Source organism: Plodia interpunctella, chromosome 12, assembly GCF_027563975.2.
Source record: "Plodia interpunctella isolate USDA-ARS_2022_Savannah chromosome 12, ilPloInte3.2, whole genome shotgun sequence".
In the NCBI taxonomy this organism is placed as follows: Eukaryota; Metazoa; Arthropoda; class Insecta; order Lepidoptera; family Pyralidae; genus Plodia; species Plodia interpunctella.
The window spans coordinates 5,847,643-5,875,500 of NC_071305.1; the positions used below are offsets into that span (position 1 = coordinate 5,847,643).

At 37.0% G+C, this 27,858-nt stretch overlaps 2 protein-coding genes across 4 annotated transcripts; one reads left to right on the forward strand and one right to left on the reverse strand.

Moving 5' to 3' along the window:
* Positions 1-394: 394 nt before the first annotated feature.
* On the reverse strand, positions 395-3,761 carry LOC128674261 (uncharacterized protein). 2 transcript variants are annotated; one of them, XM_053752741.2, is made up of 4 exons: positions 3,396-3,566; positions 2,302-2,574; positions 2,040-2,221; positions 395-1,138 (listed from the first exon to the last, which is right to left on the reverse strand). In XM_053752741.2, exons 1-4 carry the CDS (start codon positions 3,420-3,422, stop codon positions 1,018-1,020), a joined length of 603 nt encoding a protein of 200 aa, XP_053608716.1. In that variant the 5' UTR covers positions 3,423-3,566; the 3' UTR covers positions 395-1,017. The 2 variants fall into 2 exon arrangements, with proteins under 2 accessions (XP_053608716.1, XP_053608715.1); XM_053752740.2 differs by having other exon boundaries at positions 397-1,138; positions 3,286-3,761.
* A 40-nt stretch (positions 3,762-3,801) lies between these two features.
* On the forward strand, positions 3,802-27,856 carry pcx (pecanex). Of its 2 annotated transcripts, XM_053752735.1 has the most exons (26): positions 3,802-4,477; positions 5,374-5,540; positions 6,148-6,263; positions 6,900-11,419; positions 11,971-12,135; positions 12,548-12,692; positions 13,329-13,495; positions 13,805-13,961; positions 14,143-14,268; positions 14,606-14,722; positions 14,935-15,087; positions 15,502-15,698; positions 16,122-16,291; positions 16,762-16,932; positions 17,316-17,463; positions 17,652-17,803; positions 18,134-18,317; positions 19,032-19,201; positions 19,427-19,569; positions 20,213-20,320; positions 20,646-20,728; positions 21,606-21,728; positions 22,610-22,675; positions 23,462-23,619; positions 24,268-24,685; positions 24,768-27,856. In XM_053752735.1, the coding sequence occupies exons 1-26, from the start codon at positions 4,325-4,327 to the stop codon at positions 24,906-24,908; spliced, it is 8,418 nt and encodes a 2,805-aa protein (XP_053608710.1). In that variant the 5' UTR covers positions 3,802-4,324; the 3' UTR covers positions 24,909-27,856. The 2 variants fall into 2 exon arrangements, with proteins under 2 accessions (XP_053608710.1, XP_053608711.1); XM_053752736.2 differs by lacking the exon at positions 21,606-21,728.
* Positions 27,857-27,858: the final 2 nt, after the last annotated feature.

A 27,858-nucleotide genomic window follows, 5' to 3' on the forward strand; every position in this document is an offset into this window, starting at 1 on the left:
CAAAATGCAGTTAAGTACACCTATGAGTGTAGTTCTTAAATACTACTTTACTTATGTTTTTTTTAATATGTGTAACTATGTACAAATTTCGTATTATACTAAACATTGTACATAGTTACAATATTTAATCAGAGTAATTGTACATGTACCTAAGATGATCCGATTATAAATTTGTAACTTTTGAAGAGGTAGGATTTTATTTCTTAAGCATTATTTTTATTTATAATCATGTTACATTATGTATTTCGATGTTTGTAACTAATTGCACTACGCGCACACTCAATGATGGCTAGGCGAGAGGCGAGCGGTAAAACATACATACGATACAATATAACACGATAATAAAATATATTAAAAGGTTCATAATAAGAAAGATTTATATTAAACATTTTTTATTAATTATAGTCAATATAACAACAAAATTATACAAAATATTTGGCTGCTGCTAGTTTCATAAAATTAATAACATTATATAATTATACAAAATCAAATGCCAACATACAAATGCAATATATAAATACATTGATCACTGTGTGTACTTATTTATGTACAATTATAATGTTTAAAATAATTTGAAACTTGATAAAGGTTTTACATTTTCATTTGAATTTATGATATGTGATGTACCTAATTAACTTATGTCTACTTATTGTTTCATATATCACAGAGCTATTACAGTAAAACTTAATTTATAATTAGATTCTCTGTATCAGTTTAAAATCAACATAAAACGTTGTGGAAAGTAATTAAAATACAATTCAAATCAATTAGTAAAGAGACTACAGTATGCAATGAAGTCCCTGTAAATCCTTCACATCTAGTGATATTAGTAACAATCAAATATTTATTTACTGACAACTAGTTACGATACATATTTTTGTTACAATATTATCCAAAAATATATAGTTAGCTTATGTTTTATTACTTAGTTAGATAAGATAAAGTACTGACTAAATAAAAGCGATGTAATGTACATAGCACCAGGTCATAGGTAAATAAAATATATCTGTATAGAAATCACACACTAAAACGTGTTTCTAAAAAGTTGTATACGTAATCGTAGACGACAAGCATAATTGCACCACCCGGGCCTAATCGAAGCACCTTAGGAAGCAAACCCTTATAGAGCGCGCGGAATCTGAAAACAAATAATCGTGTATTTTGCGACCAAAAATATCATAACGAGGTTCAAAATGCAATGCACCAGTAATTTGACTTGGCGTGGATCCAAATGCCTTGGTATGCTAAAAGACAGTTTGCACACATTTATTCAATTTCAAATATAGAATGTAGACAACAAGAATATCTTCTTGATAAACTACTTATCTAACATATTTTTTTTATTAGCATTTATTAGCATGCATAATTAAGACATAAAAAACCAATAAATCAAATCAGGTCTTGGTTGAGCAATTCGACAATGAAAACAGCAAACAAGTTATCTGAGGGTTTATCTCAACTCAATAGATCGTCTTAAAGTGAGGTGACAAATGCATGTCATTGTATACGATAAATAACGTAAGTACGTCAGGAAGGTCAAGAACAAAGGTTAATTTTATTCGTACATAGTGTTTGATAGTATAAAATCCAATTTTACTAATGTATATTTTTATTCTGGTCTGTGAGTGAAAAGAAAATATAGTGTGCCAGCTGCTAATTCTTCATGCAGATCGTAAGAATCAATCAAGGGAAAGGGCAATAAACTGCAAAGTCTTATCATAGGTGACAAACTAGCAAATTATAACTATATACATTCAGTCTCAATTCAACTAATAAGCCCGCTATATGTAAACCATCTCGTTTAGCATCTCTTGGCACTGTTCACCCCGTAGAGAACAGCTGTATATGAACGTAAGAGAGAAAAACTCAATATAATATTGCCCGTAATATACATACTATATGTAAAATAGAGAGCGGCGGCGGGCGGATTGTATTGTTAATGTAGGTTTGTTATATGCCATCCACATGTAACAAACACACATGTACATTTAAACTTTTCACATTCATATATTTTTTACATTTTTGAATTTACAACTCACCCTTCTTCTCTGTAAACCAGCACAATGGCTCCAGTGGTAGATCTATATTTCACAACCCCAAGTACAGGCTGAGGGCCCTGTATGCGGCTTTTTGCGACGTCAAATGGTATATTGATAACCGATCCAAGTACACCAGATGTAAAGCCAATGAGAACTTTCCGACCGAACTCCATTAGTGGATCCTGAAATAGAGAGTATTATTGACGGTGATTTTGTACCTATTAGTAATATTCTAATGAATACGAAATCTAAAATCAATTACTTTGCTTTCTGGCACGAGGCCTTTCACGCTGTGGTAGAAACCAAAATAGACCATATTGAAGACACCATTTCTTGCTATCGTCGCTGTCACCCCTTTATTAAGGCCTCGAAAACCGAGACCGTTTTCCCTCACAATCTTCCTGGTAACAGCCCATGTGCTTGGCAACTCACTTTTTAATGACTTGTCTGCTTGCAATGTCACTTTCACTACTTCAAATGGATTCACAAGAATTGCTTCTGTAATACCAGCTCCAAGACCAGCAAGGGAAAATGTCTGAAATGGAAGTTAAAATTAAATTTGATGCTAGCAAGTGTTCTTTCTCATTAATTAAATTATTTAGTAGTGTACAAGTCTGTTCAAACCCAGCAGTTTGGTAGAATCTATCCTTCAAATGTTATTCTGTTATTCTTATAATAGAACTCCATATGTGACCATATTTACAATGTAAATCCTAAGCACACTATTAATATCTAAAAATATTTTTCATTCTACATGAATTTATTGCTATATTATTAAACAAGTGGTTAACTATAAAATTATCATAAATATAAAATTATAAGTATCCCCATAATAAAAATCATACACGACAAAACTGGTGTTATAAACTAACACCAGTTTAATATTTGGATACAAAAAGGCAGACTCAGTTGTATCATATTCAGGTATTTTTGCTGAATCATTCATTTTTGGTGACAATGAAATATCTTCCATAATAGAGTCTATTGCCTACGCACATATATATATATATATATATATATTAAGATATATATTAAGATAGACTATATATAATATAGTCTATCTTAAATGTAAATATATTTTTATCAAATGTTTAACTGCTATCAATTTTATCAGTAGGTGTCTACTTATCTATGTTTCAAATACTTGTTAATATCTTTGATTGATGCTGTAGGTAGTAACCTGGATAGTTGTGTTATTTTTTCGTAAAATAAAAATAATAAAATAAAGTCAAGACATCAAACTTACTAAAGGAGTGGGATGACTGGAGCCAAACATAAAAAACTGTTTATATTGTTCAAAAGTTAAAAATTTCACTGCTCTTTTTGGAGTTTCCGCCAGGATAGGTGGTAAAATACCTTTATAAAATGAAGTGAAACCTTCATGCCGATACATTTTCTTCATACAATCAGCTACACCAGTGTAGTAATGTGGATCTAATGCTGATCTTGTTGACACAGTAGCTTGCACTTGTAACCTTGTTTTGACTAAATCCAGTGGATGCATAATGCAAACTTCTACAAATCCTGCACTGCCGCCAGCACCTACTTGCATAGCAGCTTGCTTAAAAAACTTTTCAATTTCAGACATTTTCCATGTAATAACAAAGTTTCCTATAGCAACACAACACAACGCTTCAAGTCAATAGTTTGATAAGAAATGAGAAAAAAAAAGTATTGTAATGAAATTCAAATGAGGATGAGAGCGAGACTGACAGATTGTCATTGATTCTAGTTGACAGCAATGTTCTTGTCAAGTAGGCTTGACACAGCAACCCTCAGCAACCACGGAACGGTCCGGTTGCTATTTTTCACAGATAATTAAAATAGTAGAATCTGTAATGAATTTGTAGTACCTAGTAGTCAGTGAGTACCTAGTAGGTTTACTTTTGGTACCATGGCAAATGGCAATACCAATAACCTAATGTCAAATCAATGTAGTTAGTGCGTAAAGTGACAAAGTGAGTGAACGAGTGTTGTCTGCGAGTTTTGTATTCATTGGATTATTTTGCGAGTGATTATAGTCTGTCTAGTGGAGCTTGAATGTATTCAGATATTTAAAGGTTTTTAACATTGTGTTACTCTACAATAGAAAAATTACAAGATAAACAATATAAGTCGGTAGAGTCTGTTTTCGCGTGTACATGCATTTGTCAAACAAAATGGCAGGGAACTACAGAGGTTTGCAGTCCTTCAGTGGAGTGAAAATATGATTTCATCTGTGTTACTAACTGTGCTGTGTGGGTGGAAAGTGAGTTAGAAACAGAGATGTGGACATAGCAAATAAAATGGGTTCTCAGACTTTAGAGATATTACGCCAAGGTGTTTGGGCATCATTGACAGGTGGATGGTTCTATGATCCTCACCAAAATTTGTTTTGCAATACTGTACATCTTTATGTATGGCTGTTCCTGCTATGCCTTCCTTTTTCAGTGTATCTGGTAAGTCTTGTCACGGATTTTTATACCAAAATTATGATATTAGGTTACTATGTGATATCACTCATAATCAGGTCAAAGTGCTTTCTTGTGTTGTTTTTGTTTTCTATAACTACCACAGTACTTGGCATATTATAATATACTGGTATATAATAATACAGACACAAAATTTTAGTACACATTAACTCGTTCTGATTTCTTTGGGTAAGAAAGTGTTGTTTACATTACAAATAAGTTTCTTGACAAAAGGAGAGTAGAAATTCTGATCATACTGACACGAAATTGATTCTTTATAAGTGTTTATAAGTTTGTCTGTAGGTGGTACTTTGATTACTTGAGTTTGATTACTCCTCTGGATCAGTGACTCCATAGTGAAATGACATATTTTCTGTTCTGCTCTATGGATTGATTTGATTCATAAGAAAAAATTGTAGCTAGTTGTAGGTAAAGGTAAAAATGTAAGAATTTAGAAAATGTAGTTTATTTTATCTCATGCAAGAGTTTCTCCCCAAAATACATAGCAATAAACCAACTATCATCACAAGTTTCAATATGTGAATCTTAATCAATCCAGCTTTGATTTGAGATTGAGACACAATAGATAAAACATTGTTTTACCAGCATTTGCAGGTTCTGAATGTATACACTAGACAATGATAAATTGATTGTTATGTGCAAATTATGCTTGTAAGCTTACATAAAATTATTTTCATTTTCTTTCTTTGTAATTTGTTATGTTTCCCAGATTTGTATATAGCCACAAATTAGTACATTCAAAAATACAATCTTTAGTTTTATTTTGTCTTACATCTTCAATCATACTCAGAACCTCCACCTACCATAGCATATCTGCTATGGCCAAATATTCCTTATATTAAAAAAATCTCATTTGTTTTCAGTATTCCCCACCAGCAAGCTCTGGTTGGATCCTGTACTGTGTTCTAGTCGCCTTGTTGTTCACAATACTGAAAATACTCAACCATAGTCTGCATCATATGTATGACACAAGTGAATGCATTATTGTGCAGCCAAGTGGAGAGGCAGGCTCTACAAACAACAATACTGTGTAAGATTGAACTTTTTTACATGTTTCTTAAACAAAATCTGTGATATCATATTTTGTATAAATTGAAACACCATATAGTGAATATACCTCAAATAGCATTTATCACAAAAAACGAGTTAATAATAAACTAAGTAACTTAAATAGTGGTGAATCATGATGACAGAAAACATCTATTCACCACTATTTAAGGAAGAATGTTGCCATGCTTTATTTGCTTAAGTCTTAGATCCTGGAATTCTATATCTTGTGTATTATATATGCCAGGCATTTTCCACAACCCACAAGAATTATGCTATTCTAATGTTTAATTAGAATAGCTTACTGCAGGGTGTTTATTCCCTGTGACCTCTACACCGCATGTTCTTTTTTAGGCTTTATGCCACACAGCACAAGGTCAGAGTAAAAATATTCTTAATAATTCGGATATTCGGCTGTTGTGTTTCTTAGTCGCCTTGTCCATACTTCCATGGAAGGCTATAGAGTGATCATTATTTAGGGCCTAGCTAGGTAGGTACATAGAATAGCATAATAATGCATGGGGCATTATAGTTTACCTAGAAAAAAATATGAACGATTATTATGGAATTATAATGAAAAATTATTATAGACCAGAAGAAGGTATGGAAATGCAGATGTTACGACTTGGAGGCGTTGCACCGCCTGGCAGCGACAATGAGTCTGTCACCTCATTGGAGTACCACAAGCCTAATAACAGTACTATAGGTAAGTCTGTTCTATCTACTTCTATTTAACAGTTCTCTCTCTCTCTCCAGTTTTCTTGCTGTATTTACTGATTGCTGTGATTCACTGGTGACTACAAAATATAGTTAATTCTGTAAGGTTTTTAAAATATGTGTCACTGGAATATGTGTTAGGTATTTATACTGTATTTATGTAAAATTATTTAGTTATTTAAGCTGTAGATTCTTTCCTTTGGGTATTTCTGGAATCTGTACAGCCTATATGTTTTTTACGATTGTGGCTAAAATTCACATATAGATTTTTCCAAATTAACCCAGTAATTTTACTGATTAGTTTATTATGTATGGATTAAATTGAGGCTAATAGCAGGAAATGATTTTTGTTTGCAATAGGCTAGTTAGCTAAATATTGTTTTGATACCCATTTGAAGGGCCTCATTATAATAGAAATAATCACTTTGATTATCTAGAGCCTGGAATAGATATTTGGCGAAATCGTAACATTCCTTACCAAATTACAACACAATAATGTTTGTTGTTGTCATTATGAAGATAACTTGTTTACAATTTTTTTTATCACAAATATCATAATTGACTTCCAAATATTACATTTGATAAGGTATTGTGTGAATCTAGGTAAACTCTAATTTTGTTACAGATCTTAAAGTAGATGTACATAGAAAAAACAGTTCAGAATCAAGTATAGAAGACAGTGCTACATCTACAAAGCATCCAGAAACAGTAGCCACAACAAAATCTGATCTCTGTGTGGCTGCAGATATACCTACGTTCATAGATATGCCTACCGGCCCATCAAAATCCCGTCCACCAAATAGAAGTCGCTCGAAATCAAATCATAAACGCGAACACCGACCTAAAACAAGAAGAACTGGTAGAATCGATGAGTTAATAGTTGAGGAAGCCACTAGAAATCCAAGGCTAGATAGCAATTTACCAATACACATGTTAGTTGATGAAGGACCTTTCGCTAAAGTTAGTAGGAGGTATCACGAAGGACCACATAGAAGGGGATCTAGCAACAGAGATTTTTTTAAAGAATGGTTGTACTTAGATTGCAGTGAGTCGGCAGTCGAACATTACCAGTCCAAGTTTGCCCGACAACTGAGCGCCGATTCAAAAGATAATTCGGAACCTAGTGTAGGCCCCCCTTCGCCGAAGAAAAGGATCGCACATAGACGAAGACGTGATTATACTGACGAAAGTTGTACCAAATCCGCCATGGCGCTCGCGACGCAATCTTCAAATATGAGGAGGAATTCCAATTCCACTATGTCAACCATCCAATTACCACTACTGAACTCTACAGCGCAACTCGTTTCGCATATGAGAAGGCATTCTAACAATGCTGACACAGGTTTTTTCGCCAGTGTTGAACTGGGAGAGTACATGATGGTAAAATCCGAAGCGCCTAGCGGTGACTCAGATAAAAATAAAGGCAAAAGTCCTGGGGTGAGGCGAATAAAAAGTGCGGCCTTAGAAATAGGATGTCCACCACCGAGTGTGTCAAATTTATCTCCACACCCAAACAGCGCAGAAACAATCGGTGGGCAAATGCTTAAAAACCCGAAGAGCGCCGTGATTCCTCCTCCTAGTAAAAGTTTAACACGAGGCCCGCATCTGAATCTGTACCCTAAAAATGAATCTGGCGAAGGATGCAGCTATCCATACCTCACATATGGATCTGAAATTGTATACCCGATAGCAGAAATATCTGATGAGATGCAAACTTCTCAGAAGGAGACAGATTTAGATTCTAGCGGAGAAAGCTACAGTGATTACGAAGACGAAAAACAATTTCGGGGATTTGATTGGTATGCCGAGCAATCACCCGCGGTGCGCTCCAGCGACTCTGATTATGAAAATAATGGTTCGAGGTCGCCACTACTAGATCGCGCTGCAGAAGTGAGAGTTGTTCGAACAAAAAACCAAAGTGATTGTAAAAAACATTGCTGTGATCGACACACCCACTCAAAACACAACCAAGATTGTCCGAATGATAAACCTAAACCCTCAAGACTGAAAAAAGGCTTGAAGAACGACCCCCAATATGGGAACAAACGCTCCGACCAAAATAATTCCTGTGATTGTAAATTTGCCCCCAATGGAGATTATTTTGATAAAGCCAGTGCAAGTTCTAAAGATTTGTTAATAGAGAAATCTAGTTTAGAATCAAATGAAAATGCCGACCAAGAAAAACGGTCGAATGAGAATAAAATAGTAGAAAAGAAACTATGGGACCATGATATCTGTAATTCTAGCAGCAGTAGTAGTGACTCTAATTTAGAGAGGCCTCCCGAAAATATAAAGGAAGTTAAAAATAATGCGCTCGAAACAGAAGAGTCGCAGTTGACTTGTGATAGTAAAAGTGCAGATGAAAGAAGCGTTTATAGTCTTGATTGGCTTTTCGAAGAATCTTCACAAGCTAAAGAAATCTGTAAGGAAGACGAAGCACATTCTTTTGTTACAGAGGAGGTGCTCTGTCAAAAACTTGCCAACGCTTTAGGTGAATCGTCTTCAAACGTTCCAAAAAACTTGGGCGCTATACCAAAGCAGATAAAAAATTTAGCACGTTCACGAGCTTCCTCGCAGAAGGAGAACAAGAAGAGAGATTCTAAAAAGGAGAAAGATGAAAATATGAATGAGGAAAAAATATTGATGGATGCTGTGGAAGCTCAAGCTGCTTTGGTACAGGGTTTGGAGTGCTTGTTTGCGGCGACCAACGCTAACACGGTGGTGATGCCGCCGCCAAACAGGGAGGAGAGACCGCGCAGTCACAGACAGAGTATAAGAGGGGAAAGAGAAAACTCGAACAAAACTAGAAAAAGATCGATAGAAGAAGTGGCACAAACATCAACAAACACGTTGCTTCCGACGTCAATGCCATTATTAGCAGCATTCCTTAATTCACGTATGGACTATGCTTGTCCCGACAGCGCGCCGCCCGAAATAGCACAACTTACAGAGGAGTCTCAAAGGCTTAGGCCTTTAATGGATAGGAATCACAGGAATAGAGTTCGAAAAATTAAACGATCGACTCGCCAAAGAAATAATCCACCGCAAAATGCGCATGAAAACAAGAATAAACCTGCAAGCAATGAAAATCCAAATAATTCAACTAATGTTCACTTTGCGACCTCGTTTGATGACACGACAGATGGTGCCATTCATTGCTTCATGGACGAGTATGGTAATTGGATGTCTTATACATTTGATAAAAACAGTTCAGGAAGAGCGCAAGCTCAACCGATGCCGTTGCCGGATAAAGAAGAAAATATGAAAATAAATAGAGTTAAACCCATAGATGATCCTGACAACTCACAAAAAACGGCTGGCGAAGGGAGCTGCGGGTCCCTGGAATCGGAGGCTGGGAATAGTGAGAGTATAGCTAAGCCAAAACGGGGTGACAGCATCGACCAAAGTTCGTCGAACCAAGGCAGTAACAATCCTCTGCTGTCAAGTAACAATAATGTTTCCACAGTAGTTCCTATAAATACTAACAATGCAAATAAACGCTTTTACGTGTTTGATGGCGGGACTGCATCTCACGCCGACCAGCCGCGGTCTCCTGTGGCGTACGTCACCGACAGTTTGTTAGAACAAATCGAAGCGGAAAGACAGTCGAGAATGGGTCTTCCAAGCATGCATATCAATTTCCTGATGAGTCAGCAACGGGCGCAGCAACAGGCTCAACAGCAAGCTGAAAATACTTCCAATAATATACCGAGCCTGATGCCGTCCATAGGCGAAGAAGAAATAAACATTAGAAGCAAGTTCTCAAAGTACATGGATGACATCGAGAAAGCTAATCAACCGAAACCAAAGAGTTACTACAAGTTCAAATTTTTAAAGTGTTTCGAAGTGAAAGTTACCATGGATAGGTTAAAGTTGATGGCGTTATTTGATAGAAATCTAACATACACAGAGACATTTATTACGATATTTTTAGCCATTTCTGTGGCTGTGTTGGGGTCAATGGTGTTAAATATCGGCTTTTACAGAGATATATACGCGTTTTGGTTTTGCTTTATAATGGCCGGTAGTCAATATTCGTTGTTGAAAAGTGTTCAACCTGACTCCGCTTCGCCAGTTCACGGATTTAACAAAATGGTTCTATTTTCGCGGCCTGTTTATTTTTGTTTATGTTCTGGGATTTTGTACGGCGTGCACAGTTATTTAGAACAAACATCACCTTTGACCGACGATCATAGAAGCAAAAGAAGCTTAGAAGAGAAGAGTCCTTTTACGATATACGGATTTGAAATTAAAGAGCGCGATTTTTTATATATAATCCAGGAGATATTGTCCAAGTTCCTGCTGTGTTTTCCGCTCGCCTTCAGTTTGGGTCTATTTCCTCAAGTTAACACATTCATGATGTACTTGTTGGAGCAAATAGATATGCATATATTTGGGGGGAATGCGACTAGCAGTTTGAGCGCTGCCGTGTACTGTGTAGTTCGCTCGTTATGTGCTATCGGAGTACTCTATGGGTTCGCCTATAGTGGTTTAGTTGAAGGCAAGAAATCGCAACACCAAAAACACAATATTTTATTTTCTATTTTCTGTGGTCTTCTCGTGCCCATATCGTATCACTTGAGTCGAAGCGCGAGCGATTATACTCTCATCTGGAATCTGATCAAGAAGCACTTATTGCCGCCTGACTTATACGTAGTCCATACACCAGAGTGCACTCCGGAAGAAAACAAAGATGATCCTAATATATTGACGGATGATAAAAAGAATAATTCTGAAAGTAATATCTCTAAACAGAATTCGATTGGTAGTTCGGCGTCGAAGATAAACTTTAGTTCCGAGACTAATATAGCTAGGTCTCAGAAACGTTCTCAGACTTCCAGCGTGAGTTCTTTGAAGATGGACCCTAGAGGGGGAGACGCCATGCGGAATTCCACGACGTCTCTCAAAGCTGATCCTCCGACTGAAACTGAGGATAAAAGTAGAGATTCGAATGCGACTGCGGGGAGTAAGGACGGGAATGAGAAACCAGATGAGGACATGGAAGACCCATTGCCGAAAAAATTACAAGCGACAGTAAATGCTAGACTGAAGAATGATCTCATAGTGTGTACGTTTCTCGGGCTGTTTGTTTTTGGACTGCACTGCACTACAGTATTCACGACGCTTCGGCCGCAACTCAATATGGTAAGTTATTTTGTATGAAGTTCATATTTGCTCAATCATTCTGGTTGTAATTAATAATGAGTATAATTTGGGCCAGTCCACAACAGAAGAACTTCCACAATTTAAATTTTATAATATGATTAGAATTATTAACTAATGATTTATAAAATTTCCTTCACCGGAAGCAACTTACTGCACATGATTTAGATGGGACATGAGCAGGATTTGGACTCTTCGATGTCACATATTACAAATGCTATTTAACAAAATTTAATAAGCTGCAGAATATCCTACAATCATATGGCGTCTGACTACCTTCCCGTAGTCGTAGTCGAAAACTCGCTTGAGAGTTTTCTCAAGTTAATAGTTTCGAGTGTTATTAGCCGGGCACACAAAATTCTTGTGCAACACTTTTGCTGCACTTTTATATGGTATATATGGTATATGGGTAATATTGTAACGCATGCCTGTAAACATGCTTTAACATTTTGCTATGCACATATTGATATGCGTTCGGCGTATACGGGCCTTAATTATTCACAAAAATTACAAAATATTGTCCCAACTGGCAGGTTCTGTGGATAATAGCCGGTATTCTGGGCTGGGTACTGCACTACTTGATCCCGCAGCTAAGGAAGCAGCAGCCGTGGCTGTGTCTCGCGGGGCCTGTGCTGAGGCAGCTCGAGCATGCGCAGTTCGAGGTCACTGAACCCGCCAAGCTCATGTGTTTCGAGAAGGTAGGAACTGCCCTTAAAGACTTTATGTATTTATTAAATAAATAGACAGCCAGCTGTGTAATTATATATGTATAAGTAACATTTATCAATAAATTTATTTTTCGAAATCTTTAGCGCCTGTCTATAAATCGTTTTTTACTAATTGAATGATCTACTTTCCAATTTTCGATTCAGATACTACCTGTATGTTACCTAATTATGTGTAGGCCGGGTAATCTGATAGGCATCCCCATTATCTTTTAGTTAGAATCCTATAAAAATATATTTTACTTAAATTGCCTATTGTATATTTTCACTGATATTTGTCATTCTGTGTGTTCTTAAATCTTTGTCTCTTCGACCCAATTATACAAACTTTGCCCATACTGCCTGCCATTGGTCATCACCATTTTTACCTGCATTTTTTTTTCAGATATTCGTATACCTCTGTTTCCTGGAGCGCAACGTGTTATACCCAGCTGTGGTGATTGCCGCCACCACTCAGGACGCGCCCGCCATCGCCGGCAAGTACGGAGACGCGGTCGGCGCTCTGCTTATATGCGTCAGCGCGACCAAATGTGAGTCTATTCAGTAGACAATCTAAGAAACACAGCTACACGTACAATAGATTCTATTGTTTGTGTGGCTGTGTTTTTGGATGACAACATGTTATTACTTAGTAGTGTTAGTCACAGCCACTACGCGGGACGCTGTAGCCATCGGCCGGCCATCGGGTCTTGGATGTTTATGTATATATTATGTATTTGTTATAAAATATAGTATCGTTGAGTTAGATCCCGTAACACAAGTCTCGAACTTACTTTGGGGCTAGCTCAATCTGTGTGATTAGTCTTAATATATTTATTTATTATGTATTGTGTTAATGATCTCACTGGCAACAAATATATAAAAAATAGGGTCATTATACAGCACACGACGCGCATTTTTATTAATATTTATTAGGGTTATGTATAGCCATCAAGATAAATCAAATACTTTTTTCCGTGTGTCAAAAACAAAAAAATCTCAGGGCTTAAGTGACGTCACTGATGAGTCAAAAAGCGTTTTAAATATTCTTTAATGAGAAAAAAATACTAAATTAAATTGAATATAAATAAAATTGAATATATCAATACGTGAATGTATATGTATAAATTTATTTTTTTACACAGGCAACTTGTTCTATGGTAAAAAGGGGTATATCTATTTTTCAGGTCTTCGAAATGCGTACTCCGAACCCGATACCCAGTACCTGATACTAGTATTCGCGTTCTTACTCTTCCAACGGGACCTCAGCAGTCGCAGCATTTCCGAGACATTCCTTATCGACTACTTCATCACTGCCATCATCTTCAACAAAGTCTACGAGTTTCTGCTAAAGGTCTGTTGTATACCTGTTATAAGAAATAGTTATTTTAGTTAGTATACTAGCATTTCTACTCTTCTAATGAATTGTCGTTAATCACTGCATATCTGTAATGTTAATTCTGATTTCTCAATTATTTAGAAGCCAGATTGGCTTTTGTCGTGGCTAATAGTATTTGGGTATCGTTTATAAGTGACGGAGATGTATATTCTTGCTTATTTTTGGGCCAATATTAATATTTTTTGAATTAAACTATTGAATTATTTGTCATTTCCTTTCATCTTAATAAATATTTATTATTATTATTTAATATTTTCATAACAGATCCAATTCGTAGTGACGTACATAGCGCCATGGCAGATCACTTGGGGAAGCGCATTCCATGCGTTTGCGCAGCCATTCTCAGTGCCGCACTCGGCTATGTTGCTACTTCAAGCTTTCGTCTCCGCGCTCCTTTCATCGCCTTTGACGCCCGCTCTCGGTAAGATATAGATTGTGGCAATAATATTTCATATATTTAATACAAATTTTCAGCCCTAACAAAATTTCGTAAAATGGAAAACAATGGTTCCATTCAAACCATTAATCTTCTTTTTTGAAAAAAAAATCTTTTTGAAAATTGAAAAATACTGTTCTGATAAACATATTTTTTTTTCATACAGGAAGTGCGATATTCATGACGTCATATGTGCGACCAGTAAAGTTTTGGGAACGTGATTACAACACGAAGCGAGTGGACCAGAGCAACACCAGGCTTTCCTCGCAACTTGAACGAAATCTTGGGGCTGGTAAGTTCTACAAATATATTATTTACCTGATAATATACACTTTGGAAATCGGAAACAAATTTAGCTGTAATATATTTTACATCAATTACATCAAATACAATTTAAATTGAACTTTCTTTATGTCACGTTTAGTGTCCACGAAAGGGTTTAACCCTAATAACAAATTACACCAGTTTTTTAACTTTCATTATTTCTACCTATGATATTTGTTTCTATGGAATACGAAAAATTATTGTATGATACTTCCATAAAAATATTAAAAAAACTTAGATCAAAACAATAAGACAATTAAAATTGTATGTATATATTTACTTACTAGTAAAATACCCATTTATAGATGACAACAACCTCAACTCTATATTCTACGAACATCTGACCCGTTCGCTACAACATTACCTTTGCGGAGATCTCATGTTGGGCCGGTGGGGACAAGTGCAACAGGGGGACTGCTTCGGTAAGCTGAATTTTATCACTATCACGTATATGTATATGTAGTCTGAAGTGTATGCTTAGATCTCTAAACTACGAAATAATTTACATTTTTATTGAGATTGCAATATTTATTGTCAAGTTTGATTGTCTAAAACCCAGTGTTGCCAGTCAACAGAACTCTTTATTTTCTATTTACGACTCATTTTCTTAATTTTTTACGCAATCCTCTTTCAGTGTTAGCATCAGATTACCTCAACTGCCTAGTTCATATAGTGGAGATGGGCAATGGACTAGTCTCATTTCAACTGCGAGGCTTGGAGTTCAGAGGCACGTACTGCCAACAGCGGGAAGTTGAAGCCATTTCTGAGGGCCCCGAGGAAAGCAGCGGTGAGAATTGTTTCTTATTAGCGTTAGAATAGTCGAGGAAAAGTACATGTGGTTTTAATTTTTTAAATAAATATTTGGTTATTTGTTTATGCATCTGATAGCTTAGATCACATGCATAGATGAACAAGCTAATCGGCTGTGCTAATATTATAAATGTGAAAGTATTTTTGTTTGTTTTTCTTTCGCATCAAAACGGTTCAACAGAGCAATTGTTCTGGTCATAATAGTTTGTGGTTATTTTAGGCCACTTAACCCGCGGGCAACAGTAGTTATTTACTTATGTAAAACTAGCTGTTGCCCGCGGTAGCCTATGTTTAACTATGGGTTATAAAGTATAACTGTCTAAGCGTGACAGATCTGCAGATTCGTATTAACAATATTAGTATGGATTTGATAAGGAATAGTATGTTTCAGAGGGCGTATGTACCGGATGGTGGTGGTGCGGAGGCCGGCTGCTGGCGCCCGGCGCCGCGTGGGCGCTGCGCTGGCTGGCGTGGCAGCTGGCCAGCGCCAGGTACGTGCTGGAGGGCTACTCGGTCACCGACAACTCGGCCGTCTCCATGCTCCAAGTGTTCGAGTTCCGGAAGGTGTTACTCACATATTATGTCAAGGTAGGTCAATTTGTTTTTTTTATATATTGAATAACACTGTGAAAGTAATTTATAGTGGAAATAAAATAAAATAAATCGAGCGTGTTAGAAATATAACAGAGCATTTTTCATGTCGACTAAAGGATTTGATAATTATGTTGATTTTATGTAGTTACAACATTTTGTATAAACTTTGAACGAAGACTCATAGAAGGAATCATAACCGTTATCACATTAAGTTGACATCGTAAACGTGCGAGTGAGATAGAAGATCGTGTTGACCATAAAATTCATTCAAGTTATTTTTCCTGTGAAACCGTTGTTCATTTATTTCTACCTAGGACAGAATCTAACACATAGCTATCAGGTACCGCTACTGGACAAACGCCAATCTTTTCTATTACCAACCATTACTATGTATTACTATTTTTATTTCTTCCACAGAGTATAATCTACTACACGATCCAATCGAACAAACTGGAAGAATGGCTGTCATCCCCAGTACTCGCCGAAGCTCTGAAGCCCATGAACGAACGATCGTTTGTGGACTTGGACCCAATATTTAATGTAAATTTGGATGAGGACTACGACTTTCGAGCTTCGGGTATCACCAGGTTAGTATTTTTTTACAAGTAATTTAAAATGCTTCTTTTTTCAAATAAGTGTTTTTCTTTTTTAAAATATTGTTGTTGGCTGTATATATGTGACGTTAGCGTTTAGCGCATGTGTTTTTTATTACAATAAATGCATACCTAATTAATCAGGAGTGACTCCTAATATATGAGAGGTGCTTTACTAAATTTCATACCAAATGCGTCGCCAGTATTAGATGAGTTAATACGACGGTGTCGAACCAGCGAACTGCAAAGTTCATATATTCATTTCGCCCGTCGCCGTCGACGGAGATACATACTTTTATACCTAGATAGATAGATAATTCGTTTATTTGATTTGCCACAGACATTGCCGAAGAAATAACAGACGAGTTTAACTACAATAAAAACATAAAATTAAGCAAATTGGTGTGCTGCAGCAAGACAAACTTTCTGCATCTATGAAATGAGTGTCTGTAATTTGTGAACAGGAGCAGATTCTGCGCTATCTACCAAGAGTGGGTGTCGCACTGCGCGGCGCGACGCGGCGCGGGCTGGCGGCGCCGCGCGGGCAAGGACTCCGCTCTGCTCACGCTCTGCTTCGCGCTCAGTCTGCTGGCTCGTCGGGCCTTGGCTGCTGCTCAGCATCAGTCCGCGTCCAGGTAAGATACGTGGGTCGACCGTCATTGTGATCCGTCTATTTTCTTGAGGAAGGAATCATTTCCAAAATCATTCATAAAATTGACAGAGAGATAATAAAACTGATTCTTGTCTTTGTTAAAATTTGATTTGAATTGTCAACGACCCGCGGCCGCAGCGGTCGAAACTCTCGGAAATTCACCCGTACATTTGGCTATGTTAAGATATCACCAGGACTCAGTCTGCTGGGGCAGGAACTGCTCTGCTGAATACAACCGTCAATTCCAAATGTCATCGAAATAGGCCCGGCCCTGTGGATATATCTTAAAATCATGATAGACAAACTTTCGCGTTTATAATATTATTATAAATCTCCCTAACGTCAATGTACTGTTATTCATTTCAGCGTGGAATTCTTTCTATACGGCCTGCACTCGCTGTTCAAAGGAGATTTCCGCATCACGTGCGCACGCGACGAATGGGTGTTCACTGATATGTCGCTGCTGCATTCCGTTCTCGCGCCCGCTATACGGATGGCCTTGAAGTTACATCAGGTCAGTGTACATGAATAAACGGTGCGGTACCCACCCTAGAATATGACCGCTACATTTCCGCCTATAGATGTTGTACGAGGCGGCTGAGGGTTAATAAAAAAAACCTTTTTGAAGCATTGTAAAACATATATCACAAACTAATAAATAAAAATAATGTTTTTTTTTTTATTGTTTACTTGTCGCTACAGGACCACTTCATGTTCCCCGAGGAATACTGCAACAGTTCAGCTCTATACGCGGCCATAGCTTTACACTCGCAGCGTTTGGTGATATGTCACGAAGCGGCGCCCGCCTGGCGGTATAACGTGTTGCGAGGCGCTCCACATCTCTTGGCTCTCAGGTAGCGTTGCCCGCGACTCCGCCCGCGGTTAACAGTAGCCTATAAATGTCAACTATCTGCATAAGAACGTCACATTAAATCGTTGCTCTGTTTTGACGTAAATGAAGAACAAACAAGACTTTCACATTTGTGATATGAAAGTAAGCATATAGTGCTTACTTTAATACCCGGGACTTCCGGGATAAAAATTACCCTCCTATATGCAATTCTTGATTCAAAAACCTCCTATATCCAAAATTCTATGAAATCCAGTAATTTAAACTCTAGTTTCAACCAATCTGTACATTTCCGTATAAAAATTTAAATCTTTTTTGTTATTACAATTTCCAGACACGTGATGGACGAGGGCACAGACGACTACAAGATAATAATGCTGAACAAGCGCCATCTAGGGTTCCGCGTGATCAAGCTGAACCGCGAGTGCGTGCGGGGGCTGTGGGCGGGGCAGCAGCAGGAGCTGGTGTATTTGAGGAACAGAAATCCTGAGAGGGGATCTATACAGAACGCTAAACAGGTCAGTCTAAGTTTAAATGTATCAAACTCTTTAAAAAAGAATTACAGTACAGTGAATATAAATCTCTAAATTAATGAGATGAAACTTTTTGGGACATTGCTCTTAGGTTCGATTCCCACTCGAGTCCTGAATTTCATTTATTATCAAATTTACTAGTTTTAGCAGTAGCTAACTGCATCATTATTTTTATTGGTCAAATAATGGGTGCATTGTCTTATCATTCATTGCAATGTGTCGGAAGTGCAATGATATTCTGTATCATAAAATATATATGTATTTTATGTATTTCTCAGTTTATTTATTTATCTTATTTGTTTATATTAGCCGAGTAAGTTTAATATTTATTACATGCACTTTATTGCACCACAGTATTATGTGATATGACAACCTCGATGACGCATTTGTAAAGTGCTTACCTCTGAACCCCCAGTGAGTATCCCGTAACACAAGTCTCGGACTTACTTTGGGGCTAGCTCAATCTGTGTGATTTGTCCTAATATATTTATATACATATATTTTAATTATTTATCTCTGCTTTTATGAGTATTAGCTATTCGACCAAGCAATATCGGTCTAATAAATAAATAAATATATTAGGACTATCCAATCAATGCCATATGGCGTTTTTTTGTAAATTTGAGCAATAAAGTTTAAAAAAAAAAGCATTTGTGGGACGCGATACGAAATATACATCTGTAGTGTACTGTATTGCAGGCACTGCGCAACATAATAAACTCGTCGTGCGACCAGCCGATCGGATACCCGATCTACGTGTCGCCGCTGACCACCTCGTACGCGGACACCTCGCCGCAGCTGAGCGCGCTGCTGGCCGGGCCCGTCACCGTCTCCGCCATCCGGCGTCGGCTCACTGCGCTCTGGACACGGTATAACTCTATAACTCATTTATAACTAATATATTCTATTATTATAAAGAGTGACTATTTTGTGAGTTTGTTTGTTTTGTATGTTTGAGGCGGTTACTCCGAAACTACTGAACCGATTTCAAAAATTCTTTCATCATTAGAAAGTTGCATCATCTGAAATATTTTATGTCGAAATCCCCACGAGAGGGAAGCCCCGTGGACAGTGAGTGCGGTGTCGTGTTGCAGCATCCGACGACGCTGCGGCGAGGGCTGCTCGAGCGGCGGCGGCGGCGGCGGCGGCGCGTGCGGCGGCGCGGCGGCGGAGGCGGGCGCGGCGCCGCTCACCGTCACGCCGCGCCACACGCTGCATCTCTCCAGGACTTCGCTGGGTATATACAATATCACTATATTTATCACATTGCCCGTCGGTGGACCGTTTAGTGTGTGTATCAGACTACCTGCCGCTAGGTGGCAGGGTAGTCGTAAAAGTCACGGCGGATGCCTTTAGGCGACTTGAATAAAATCTGACACCGGTGTCAGCTATTTAGCAATAACACACATGATGTATTATTGGTAAATAGTGTGTGTGTGTGTGTTATTGAGTATTAGCAGTATAAATAAATGTTACGACATAACGGTTAAAAAGCATTTTACGATAGTAAAAAGGAATATGATTTTGACATTTCGATTTTGTCAATTCGACATTTAGCGAAAGTGGAGATATGAAAATTTAGGGAAATTGTACATTTTGGTTTTCAAATTTATGATCTCTGCTTTTAAATATTTATCTATATATAACGTGTTAAATTATTCTACAAGTATGAATATTTATGCCAATAATAGAAGTATTACATTATATTTAGAAGTAAATATGCAATGAATTTAGAAGGTCTAATATAGGTCGTGTTATATATTATCGAACTTTTAATAGAAACTATGAAACGGGTTAAATTTTCTCAGGGTTAACAATTATGCATGTCCATAGTCAGTGTGTACTACAAAATTTTCGTAATGAATACAAAATACTTCCAGCCGGAACACGCGGCAGTTTGGCGAGTGCGGGCAAACCCACGTCGTCCACACTGGCGTCGCTCGCCGGCCTGCTGCGGGAGCACCACGAGCGTACTCCGGAGGAAGCCGGTATTTATTTTGTTGTTTACTATATAACAAAGTCCTCTGCCGGGTCTTTCTGTCTGTCTGGTCACGATAAACTCAAAAATTATTGCATAGATTTTCGTGCGGTTTTCATCAAAACGTAGTGTAATTTCGGAGACAGGTTTAAGTGTATAATTTATTATGTTTTTACCCGAGCGAAAACGAGACGGGCCACTAGTTATTGGAAACAGAGATACACAAGAAACAGAATTAATATTAGGCGTAGTCTTAAAAGAGATGTCAGATGCCTTTAGGTGACTTTCTTTTTTGGCTCAAAAAAGAAGGTTGAAATATATAAATACGGTTGCAGTGGCGACGGCGACGGCGACGGCGTCCCCGCTGCGCCGCGCGCGCCGCGAGCGCAGCGTGCGCGCGCGCAAGGAGCCGCGGCAGGTATGACTAATTAGCTATTTTTTTGTTTATTTTTTCTATAGCAAGTAGTTACATAACAAAGTCCGGTGTCCAAATGTCAAAAAGTGAAGAAAATAGATGGAGGCGCTGTCATCCTGTAGGCCGCCAACAAACGGTCTATTTCGAATTGGAAAATAGTCGAAAAGAATAAGAAATAATCGCAAGAGCAGGGAATTGAATTGGAACAGAGGCTTTATACTAGTGCGTTTTCATAAGTACACTACTATGGGAATGCAACGCATGTGTGCGTGTCTACTGGCCGCTGTCTTAACGCGGAGTCGGCCAGTAAACAAGCTGAGGGCCAGCAACGGCCCTCATATTTGTTTCGCGCTCCTGCTCCATGAAAATTGATGAATTTTAAATTGTTTTCAGTAATAAAGTGTAAATCGAAAAAGTTAAAGTAGTTAGATTCGAAAGCATTAATTAATAAATTATTAATTAATAAATGTTTTGTGTATTTGGTAAAAGCTCCATTGCAAACTTACTAAAATAGGTAGCAATTTCGAACGCTCCATACAACCTTTGTGTAGACAATATCGTCAGTTGGTTCAAATTATATTAATTGTGTAAGTTAAACGATGTTGCGAACGAAAAACAGTTTATTTTGAATGACAATACACGTTAATGAGGTGTTAAATCAGTGTGACCATCACCAACGCTTTGCCTCTTGTGACATAATGTAACACGTACACATTGCAGAATTATATACTAAATAACAGGTATTAACCGCCTTTTCTATTTCCCAAACTGAGTCAGTCGCCCAGCGACCACCTTTGTAACAAGGTCCGAAACGTCTATTATTATTATGAAACGTCATATGATTAGTCTGTTATTTAGTATATAACACGTACACAATCAGGGCCAGTCGCAGTCGCAGACGCGGCGCGGCGCGTGCCGCTACGGCCCGCCGTCGTTCCGGCTGCTGGCGGCCGCCGACGTGCGCATGGTGTCCGTCTGCGTGCAGCACTCCGACCTGGCGCAGGTAGGGTGTGCCCGGCATCACATTCGATTTATTTATCACTATAAATTTATTTCGAATGCAGCGTTGCCGGGCGCCCGATTCTCACGCGATCGAAGTTCGCAATGGAGTTTTGAAGTGAAAACTTCTTTAGCGGCGTTGTGCACTTTTGTGACGGGCACTTTTGTGTTAAACCTGATCGAAAATTCATCAAAAATGCACAACGTTCATATTCAAGTGTTCATTTCCGCCGGCGCTCCCGAAATGCAGTTCGTTATTTTTCTGAAGGTTCTGCTACTGTTTCTGCATTTACACATCTACAAAAATCTACGTCGAAAAGATCGAGCGAACGCATCGATCGTTCGAAGATTTTCGTTTGTAAATTTGAATAAATTCGAAAAAAATTGGGGAAAATTGATGAAGTGAACAACGATTGTGTGAGAATCGGGCCCCTGATTGTTTTTGGGCAAAGCGGGATTTTTAATGAGTAAAAATAGAGAAATTATTTCGTCAAACTCGGGACATAATAGAAAACGCTAATTAAATAAAAAACGCTAATTATTTATTAATAAAAACAGCTAAATTTTACTTCCAAAACTGGGATGTCTGGCAACGTTGATTGAATATCACGTCACGGGTTGGTCGTTATTTAGGCTTAACTAATTTAGGATCTTGCGAATAGCGTTGTAAACTCACGGCTTGGAAAAGATGAAGCGGGAGTGAAGAAAGAGAAATAACATGAAAGAAGGCGCTATACTTACGCTATTTTATATATTTGGCGTTTAAAATATAACCATGATCAAAATACCTATTCTGCGAAAATAAAAGCATTCAACTGTAACAGGATATGGAAAATAATACTTGTATAACAAAATAAGGCACCTTTACATATTTGGGATCAACAGGGATCTATGGACAGTGGCTGGGAAGGCGCCTGGCGGGACCAACCGCGGCGGGCAGCTAGTGCTAAGGTAATATATTTAAAAAGAACTTGATTTGCAATTACTATGATATATAAAAAAAAACAAAAAATTGTAATAAATACACCATGTTACTGTCGGCGGGAACCTGTAATTGGCTTTTTGTAATGTATTGTTTTTGTCTAAAATTAAGATTGTATGCTGTTGGTTATCCTTAAAAATAATAAAATAAATATATTCAAAAATTTATTTCAAAGTCACAAACTAAACTAGAACTAGTCTATAAAGAGTAGAAAATAAATGAGAGCGCTGTGTCCCCCGGCCTTGCAACACTTAGGGTGAGTTGCACCTGTCAACTTTGACGTTAACTTCAATCTGCACGCCGCCGATGTTTAGACAAAATGGCGTACTTATGGTTCTGCGTTAAATTTAACGTTAAAGTTGATTGCAACCCACTGAAGTCACACAAAGTGCACTGAAGCCTTGTCAAAAATTTAGAAGAAAAATACCTACTCGATCTTGACCATAGACAAATCCATACATAAAGTAAAACTCTAAGTGGGCTATGTACCATCCATTCAGTACTTTTTACGTATTGCGCGAATTTGATGCGGTTTGCTCAGAGCGGATGGAAAATCTGGTGTAGGTTTCATTGCGATATATTGCTTAGATCCCGAGATATTGACAATAATAAGTTATGAGCAACGAAATTAAACGCGGGCGAAGCCGCGGGAAAAAGCTAATTGTCAATATATTGCAATGGCTAAAACATGTAGTTCATTGAAAATCTGTTTTGTTCTCTTTATAGACAGACTTTAATTGTATATATGATGGCAGGTGATAGGTTCGGGGGGCTGCAGCCACATGGATGAGGAGCTGGGCAGCGGCTCGTCTCTGGAGGACCTGACGCTGAGTCCGTCCGGGCTGGACCTGTCGCTGCCGGACTGCAAGATCATCGCCAACAGGAACGCGAGGCAGCACAGGGAGTTTACGAGGTTCATAAGCCATATCATTCCTAGTCCATACTGCCATATAAATTCCGTTTTTACTTATAACTATTATTATGTAAACAATTTTATTGTTTCTTTTTTTATAATTTTACAGCAATATATGACAAATACGATAAATTAAGTCTATTTTTTTAGATTTGTAAAGATTATTTAAGAAGTAGGATTGAAGTATGTAAGATTTATTTTCAACAATAAGTACTGTGATGATTTACATGTTAAGACTCGTAAGAGTGTACTTGTATATTTTTATGTAAGTACTTTCTTATCCATACTTGGTTTATAGATTCGAAAGTCTGTCTTTCTATCTGTAACGCTTTCACGTTTAAACAGTTGGGCCGACTTTGATGAATTTGGGATAGATGTAGTTAAAGACCCGAGGTCAAACCTAGACTACTGCGGGCAAAGCTGCGAGCAATAGCTAGTAATAAATATATAAAGACATGTATGAACTGTCTTTAGATACAAAATCATTAAATATTAGACTTTGTCACATTGGAATATCAACCGACATAGTACAGTCACGTACATATTAATACACGTGACCGTACTATGATAATAAATGTGGTTTATTTACCCACATTGAAAAATCTCAAACAAATGTCAGATTTGTTTAGATTATAATAAAAATTCCAGGTACTTCCTAAGCGAAGGCACCTCGAAGGACCTGTCAAAACTAAGCAAAGAGATTCGTCACGAAAGAGCAAGCTATAGAGATCTGACCGGACGATACACTGAGAAACCAGAGGCCATACCTCTAAAAGAGACACACTATTCCGACCTTTCAAATAAAGAAACAGTTTTGAAAAAAGAACCAAAGAAGGATAAAAAAGAAATTAAAACTAAAATCAAACGGTCTGATTCTGGCCGCAGTGAATTAAAAATAAATGTGAGTGTTGGGAGTAAAGTGTTGATTATAGAGCCATTGGGAGTGTATGATTGCATTAATTTGGGGAGGAGGATCGACGTGCAGTGGCCCTCTGAGTACCAGCGGGAGAGAGGGGGGAGGAACTTCTGGGGCAGTTGGGTGCCCAGCGCTGGGATGGATGGACTGGTATGTTGTATTTTATAACATTTTTTTTTATAATAAAATAAAATTTAAAGGAACTTGAGTTTAAAATAAATGAAATTGTCAGGTTGTCCACAAATGGACGCCCAACCACCGTGACCCGAAGCTCCGTTCGCACGTGGACAAGAGCATACTCCTCATACAAATAGACGACAAATTCGTCCCCATCGCCGAGAATTGTGTGCAGGACCTCGGCGACGAAGTCTGAACGGCGAGGTATCACGGTCGATATTCCATTACGATGCGAATCGAAATACGTGTGAAGTTAGCTGCGTGCGAACGCAACATGCTGCTAAATTCACTGTATATCGCATTATAGGTACCAGTCGAATTTATACGCGTAGCTTATGTAGACTTAGCCAAATAATTCAAATTGAATTGTGTCGATTTAAGGGTTGGTACGGCGGTGCATTTGAGTCTGACATTGAGATTAACGAATTAAATGTTTGTTTGCAATTAGTACTACGTCTAGAAAGTTTGGTTCGTCACAAATTTAGGTAAAGTATAAAAATAAAATCACGATATTTATGTAAAGCTAAAAACAAGGGTTATTCAAGTTCGTGTGATCTCTAATGAGCGATTGAGGAGAATTTGAAAATGTAACACATTTCACAAAGTACATTTTATGTACGTACATGAGTGTATAATATGTTTGTCGTATTTGCTGTCACAATATCAACAAAGAAAACTATAGACAAGCTAACGTAGCCAAATGAGATAAAACATTTCCATACAAATTCCCCACCTATCTTGTATAAAACGGAAAGATAGGTGTTCAGGACCACAATAAGGGACAATAGCGCTCTGTGTCCGTTTCTTTTTATATGAGCAAAACGAAAGATATGACAGAGATCTATAGTTTTCTCTGTCTACACATAATATACATATCATGCTATGTTTTCACAAATCGCTTTCGTTACGAGATTAAGCAAACAGTTTATTGATCAATTTTACTTAGCATGATGCTATGATATCATCTATATTTATTTTGTGTTCAGTAATTTCTTAATCGCTCAAATTTAATTGCGATAACAACGCCGCCTCCTTTAATTGAATTCACTTCCATTTCAAGAAATAGAATTTACGTTACACTATTTCCTAATCTTCCAAAACACAGATTTATGTCCTAGACTTTCATTCTTGGGTTGCATTGAAAACCCATGTTAATATGACAAAATGCTTCGTTGTATGTGGGTAGATTTAAATAGCTTTATTCGTGTAAATATACCCTGTATATAGTGTATAAACGTGTAAACATTTGTATATTCATCTCTTTAATGACAAAAATACGTATACTTTGTTAGTTAAAATGTAAGTGAGTATTATGCCTTTTTTATTTTTGTTATTAATTTTTTTCCTAAATTTTGTTAACTTAAGTCAAACTTTCTCCAAATATTTCATAGTCTTTCTTCGACACCAAATGAATCTTATAAATGTAACTTATGTATATTTTATACAATATGTCAATCTTAAGCTGACTGCACACGATCGAAATTGTAATATTGTGATATTTATGATTTATAAAGAAACTTTTTACATAAATTTGCACAATTTTAAAGTTATGATTGCGGGCGTGTGCGTTGGCTTTATATTTAATATTTATATTTATTCGATATCACTGTTGTTTGTTATGTGTAATGTGATGCATTTTATATCTACGCATTGTTTGGGAACGGAAATGAGAATATTATAGCACGTTGAGTTTTGTGAATTTACGGGGATTAAATTATTATTGATGTTACTATATGTTTAGATCAATATAAATGTAAAAATCAAAATACGACTGAAAAGAATCACCATATATTTGAATATATTCAAACACTCCTATTTTTTTTGACCTAATTCGACAGTAAGTTAAAATTATAATTTTTTACTTATTTGTTTATTTACAATGAAAATGTTATAGATTAAGCTGCGGTACAACCATACAATTTCGTTTTACCAGTATATAAAGTCTCAGTAATTTTATTATGTAATCCCCTTTTATACGTCATATTTTGATGAGTAAGAAATCGCATAATTAAATTACCATAGTATGTTTTCGATGTAATGTTTAATCTTCCCCAACAAGTTAAATGTTTGCAATTATATATAATATGAATTACATTAATTCACATTCTAAATTCTATTTGTCGCTAGTTTTATCATCTGTTACGTAATAAAGTCACGTCTACAGAAAACTCAAATCATACACACTCAAAGTTAAAGCGCATTTTCAAAGATTTTTCAGACTTTACCCTAATTTGTTTTGTTAAAGTAGCAGTTTTTGGACAGATGGTAAATACATTTCTGGCGACACTTGCACCTACGTTATGACACACGTAGTGTGGTCCGTTCGTATTTTCAAATAAAGAAGGCAAACTCATCGTTTTGGCGAAAGATGGAGCCAGTAACACTAGAAAAAGAAGAAATCAATTCTGCTATGAGTCATAATCGTGTCTCAATTTTAATTGTATCGAGTAACAATATCGAGATACGATATGAGTTACGTTACCACATAATCGACACCCAAATGGCGATGGCGTAGAAGGTTTTTTTAAAGATCCACAAAGATAATGCCAATTTCCAATATTGTAAATGAAATATATAATTAACCTTGACAACAACAACAAATGCGAACGGACTTCATAAAATGTATTCTCAAGTTGCCTTAATATATTTTAGACTGATTTTTTATAATCGTGAGCGTATCTAAGCCAATATTATGTATGATTAGATAATTGTTAAGATATATAGTATTGAGCTCTTTAAATTATTTAAACTAAACATCGCAGTGTACTTACGCTCCACTTAAGGCGGTTTTTCACTGTACATGTTTGGAACTCTGCTCAAGGTCTACAATTAACTCAAACCGCAGTTATATGTTTGTAAAATTCAAATTATTCCTGTTTTACCTAATTCATGGTTAAGTGTTTGAATGTCATTAAAATTCAGAAAATATTACAGTAAATCTGTTACAATCCGTCCGAAGGCACGTTTTCTGCATACACAATAAAATGTTTATTTTTAAAGACATAACTAGAAATATCATATGCAGCGAAACTTATTACGATTCCAACAGATAGTGAAAACCGCCGTTAGAAACTGTTGAATTATGTTACATTAATTTATGAACTATCAAAGTAATATCCACAAATAAATGGTATGTGGAACAAATT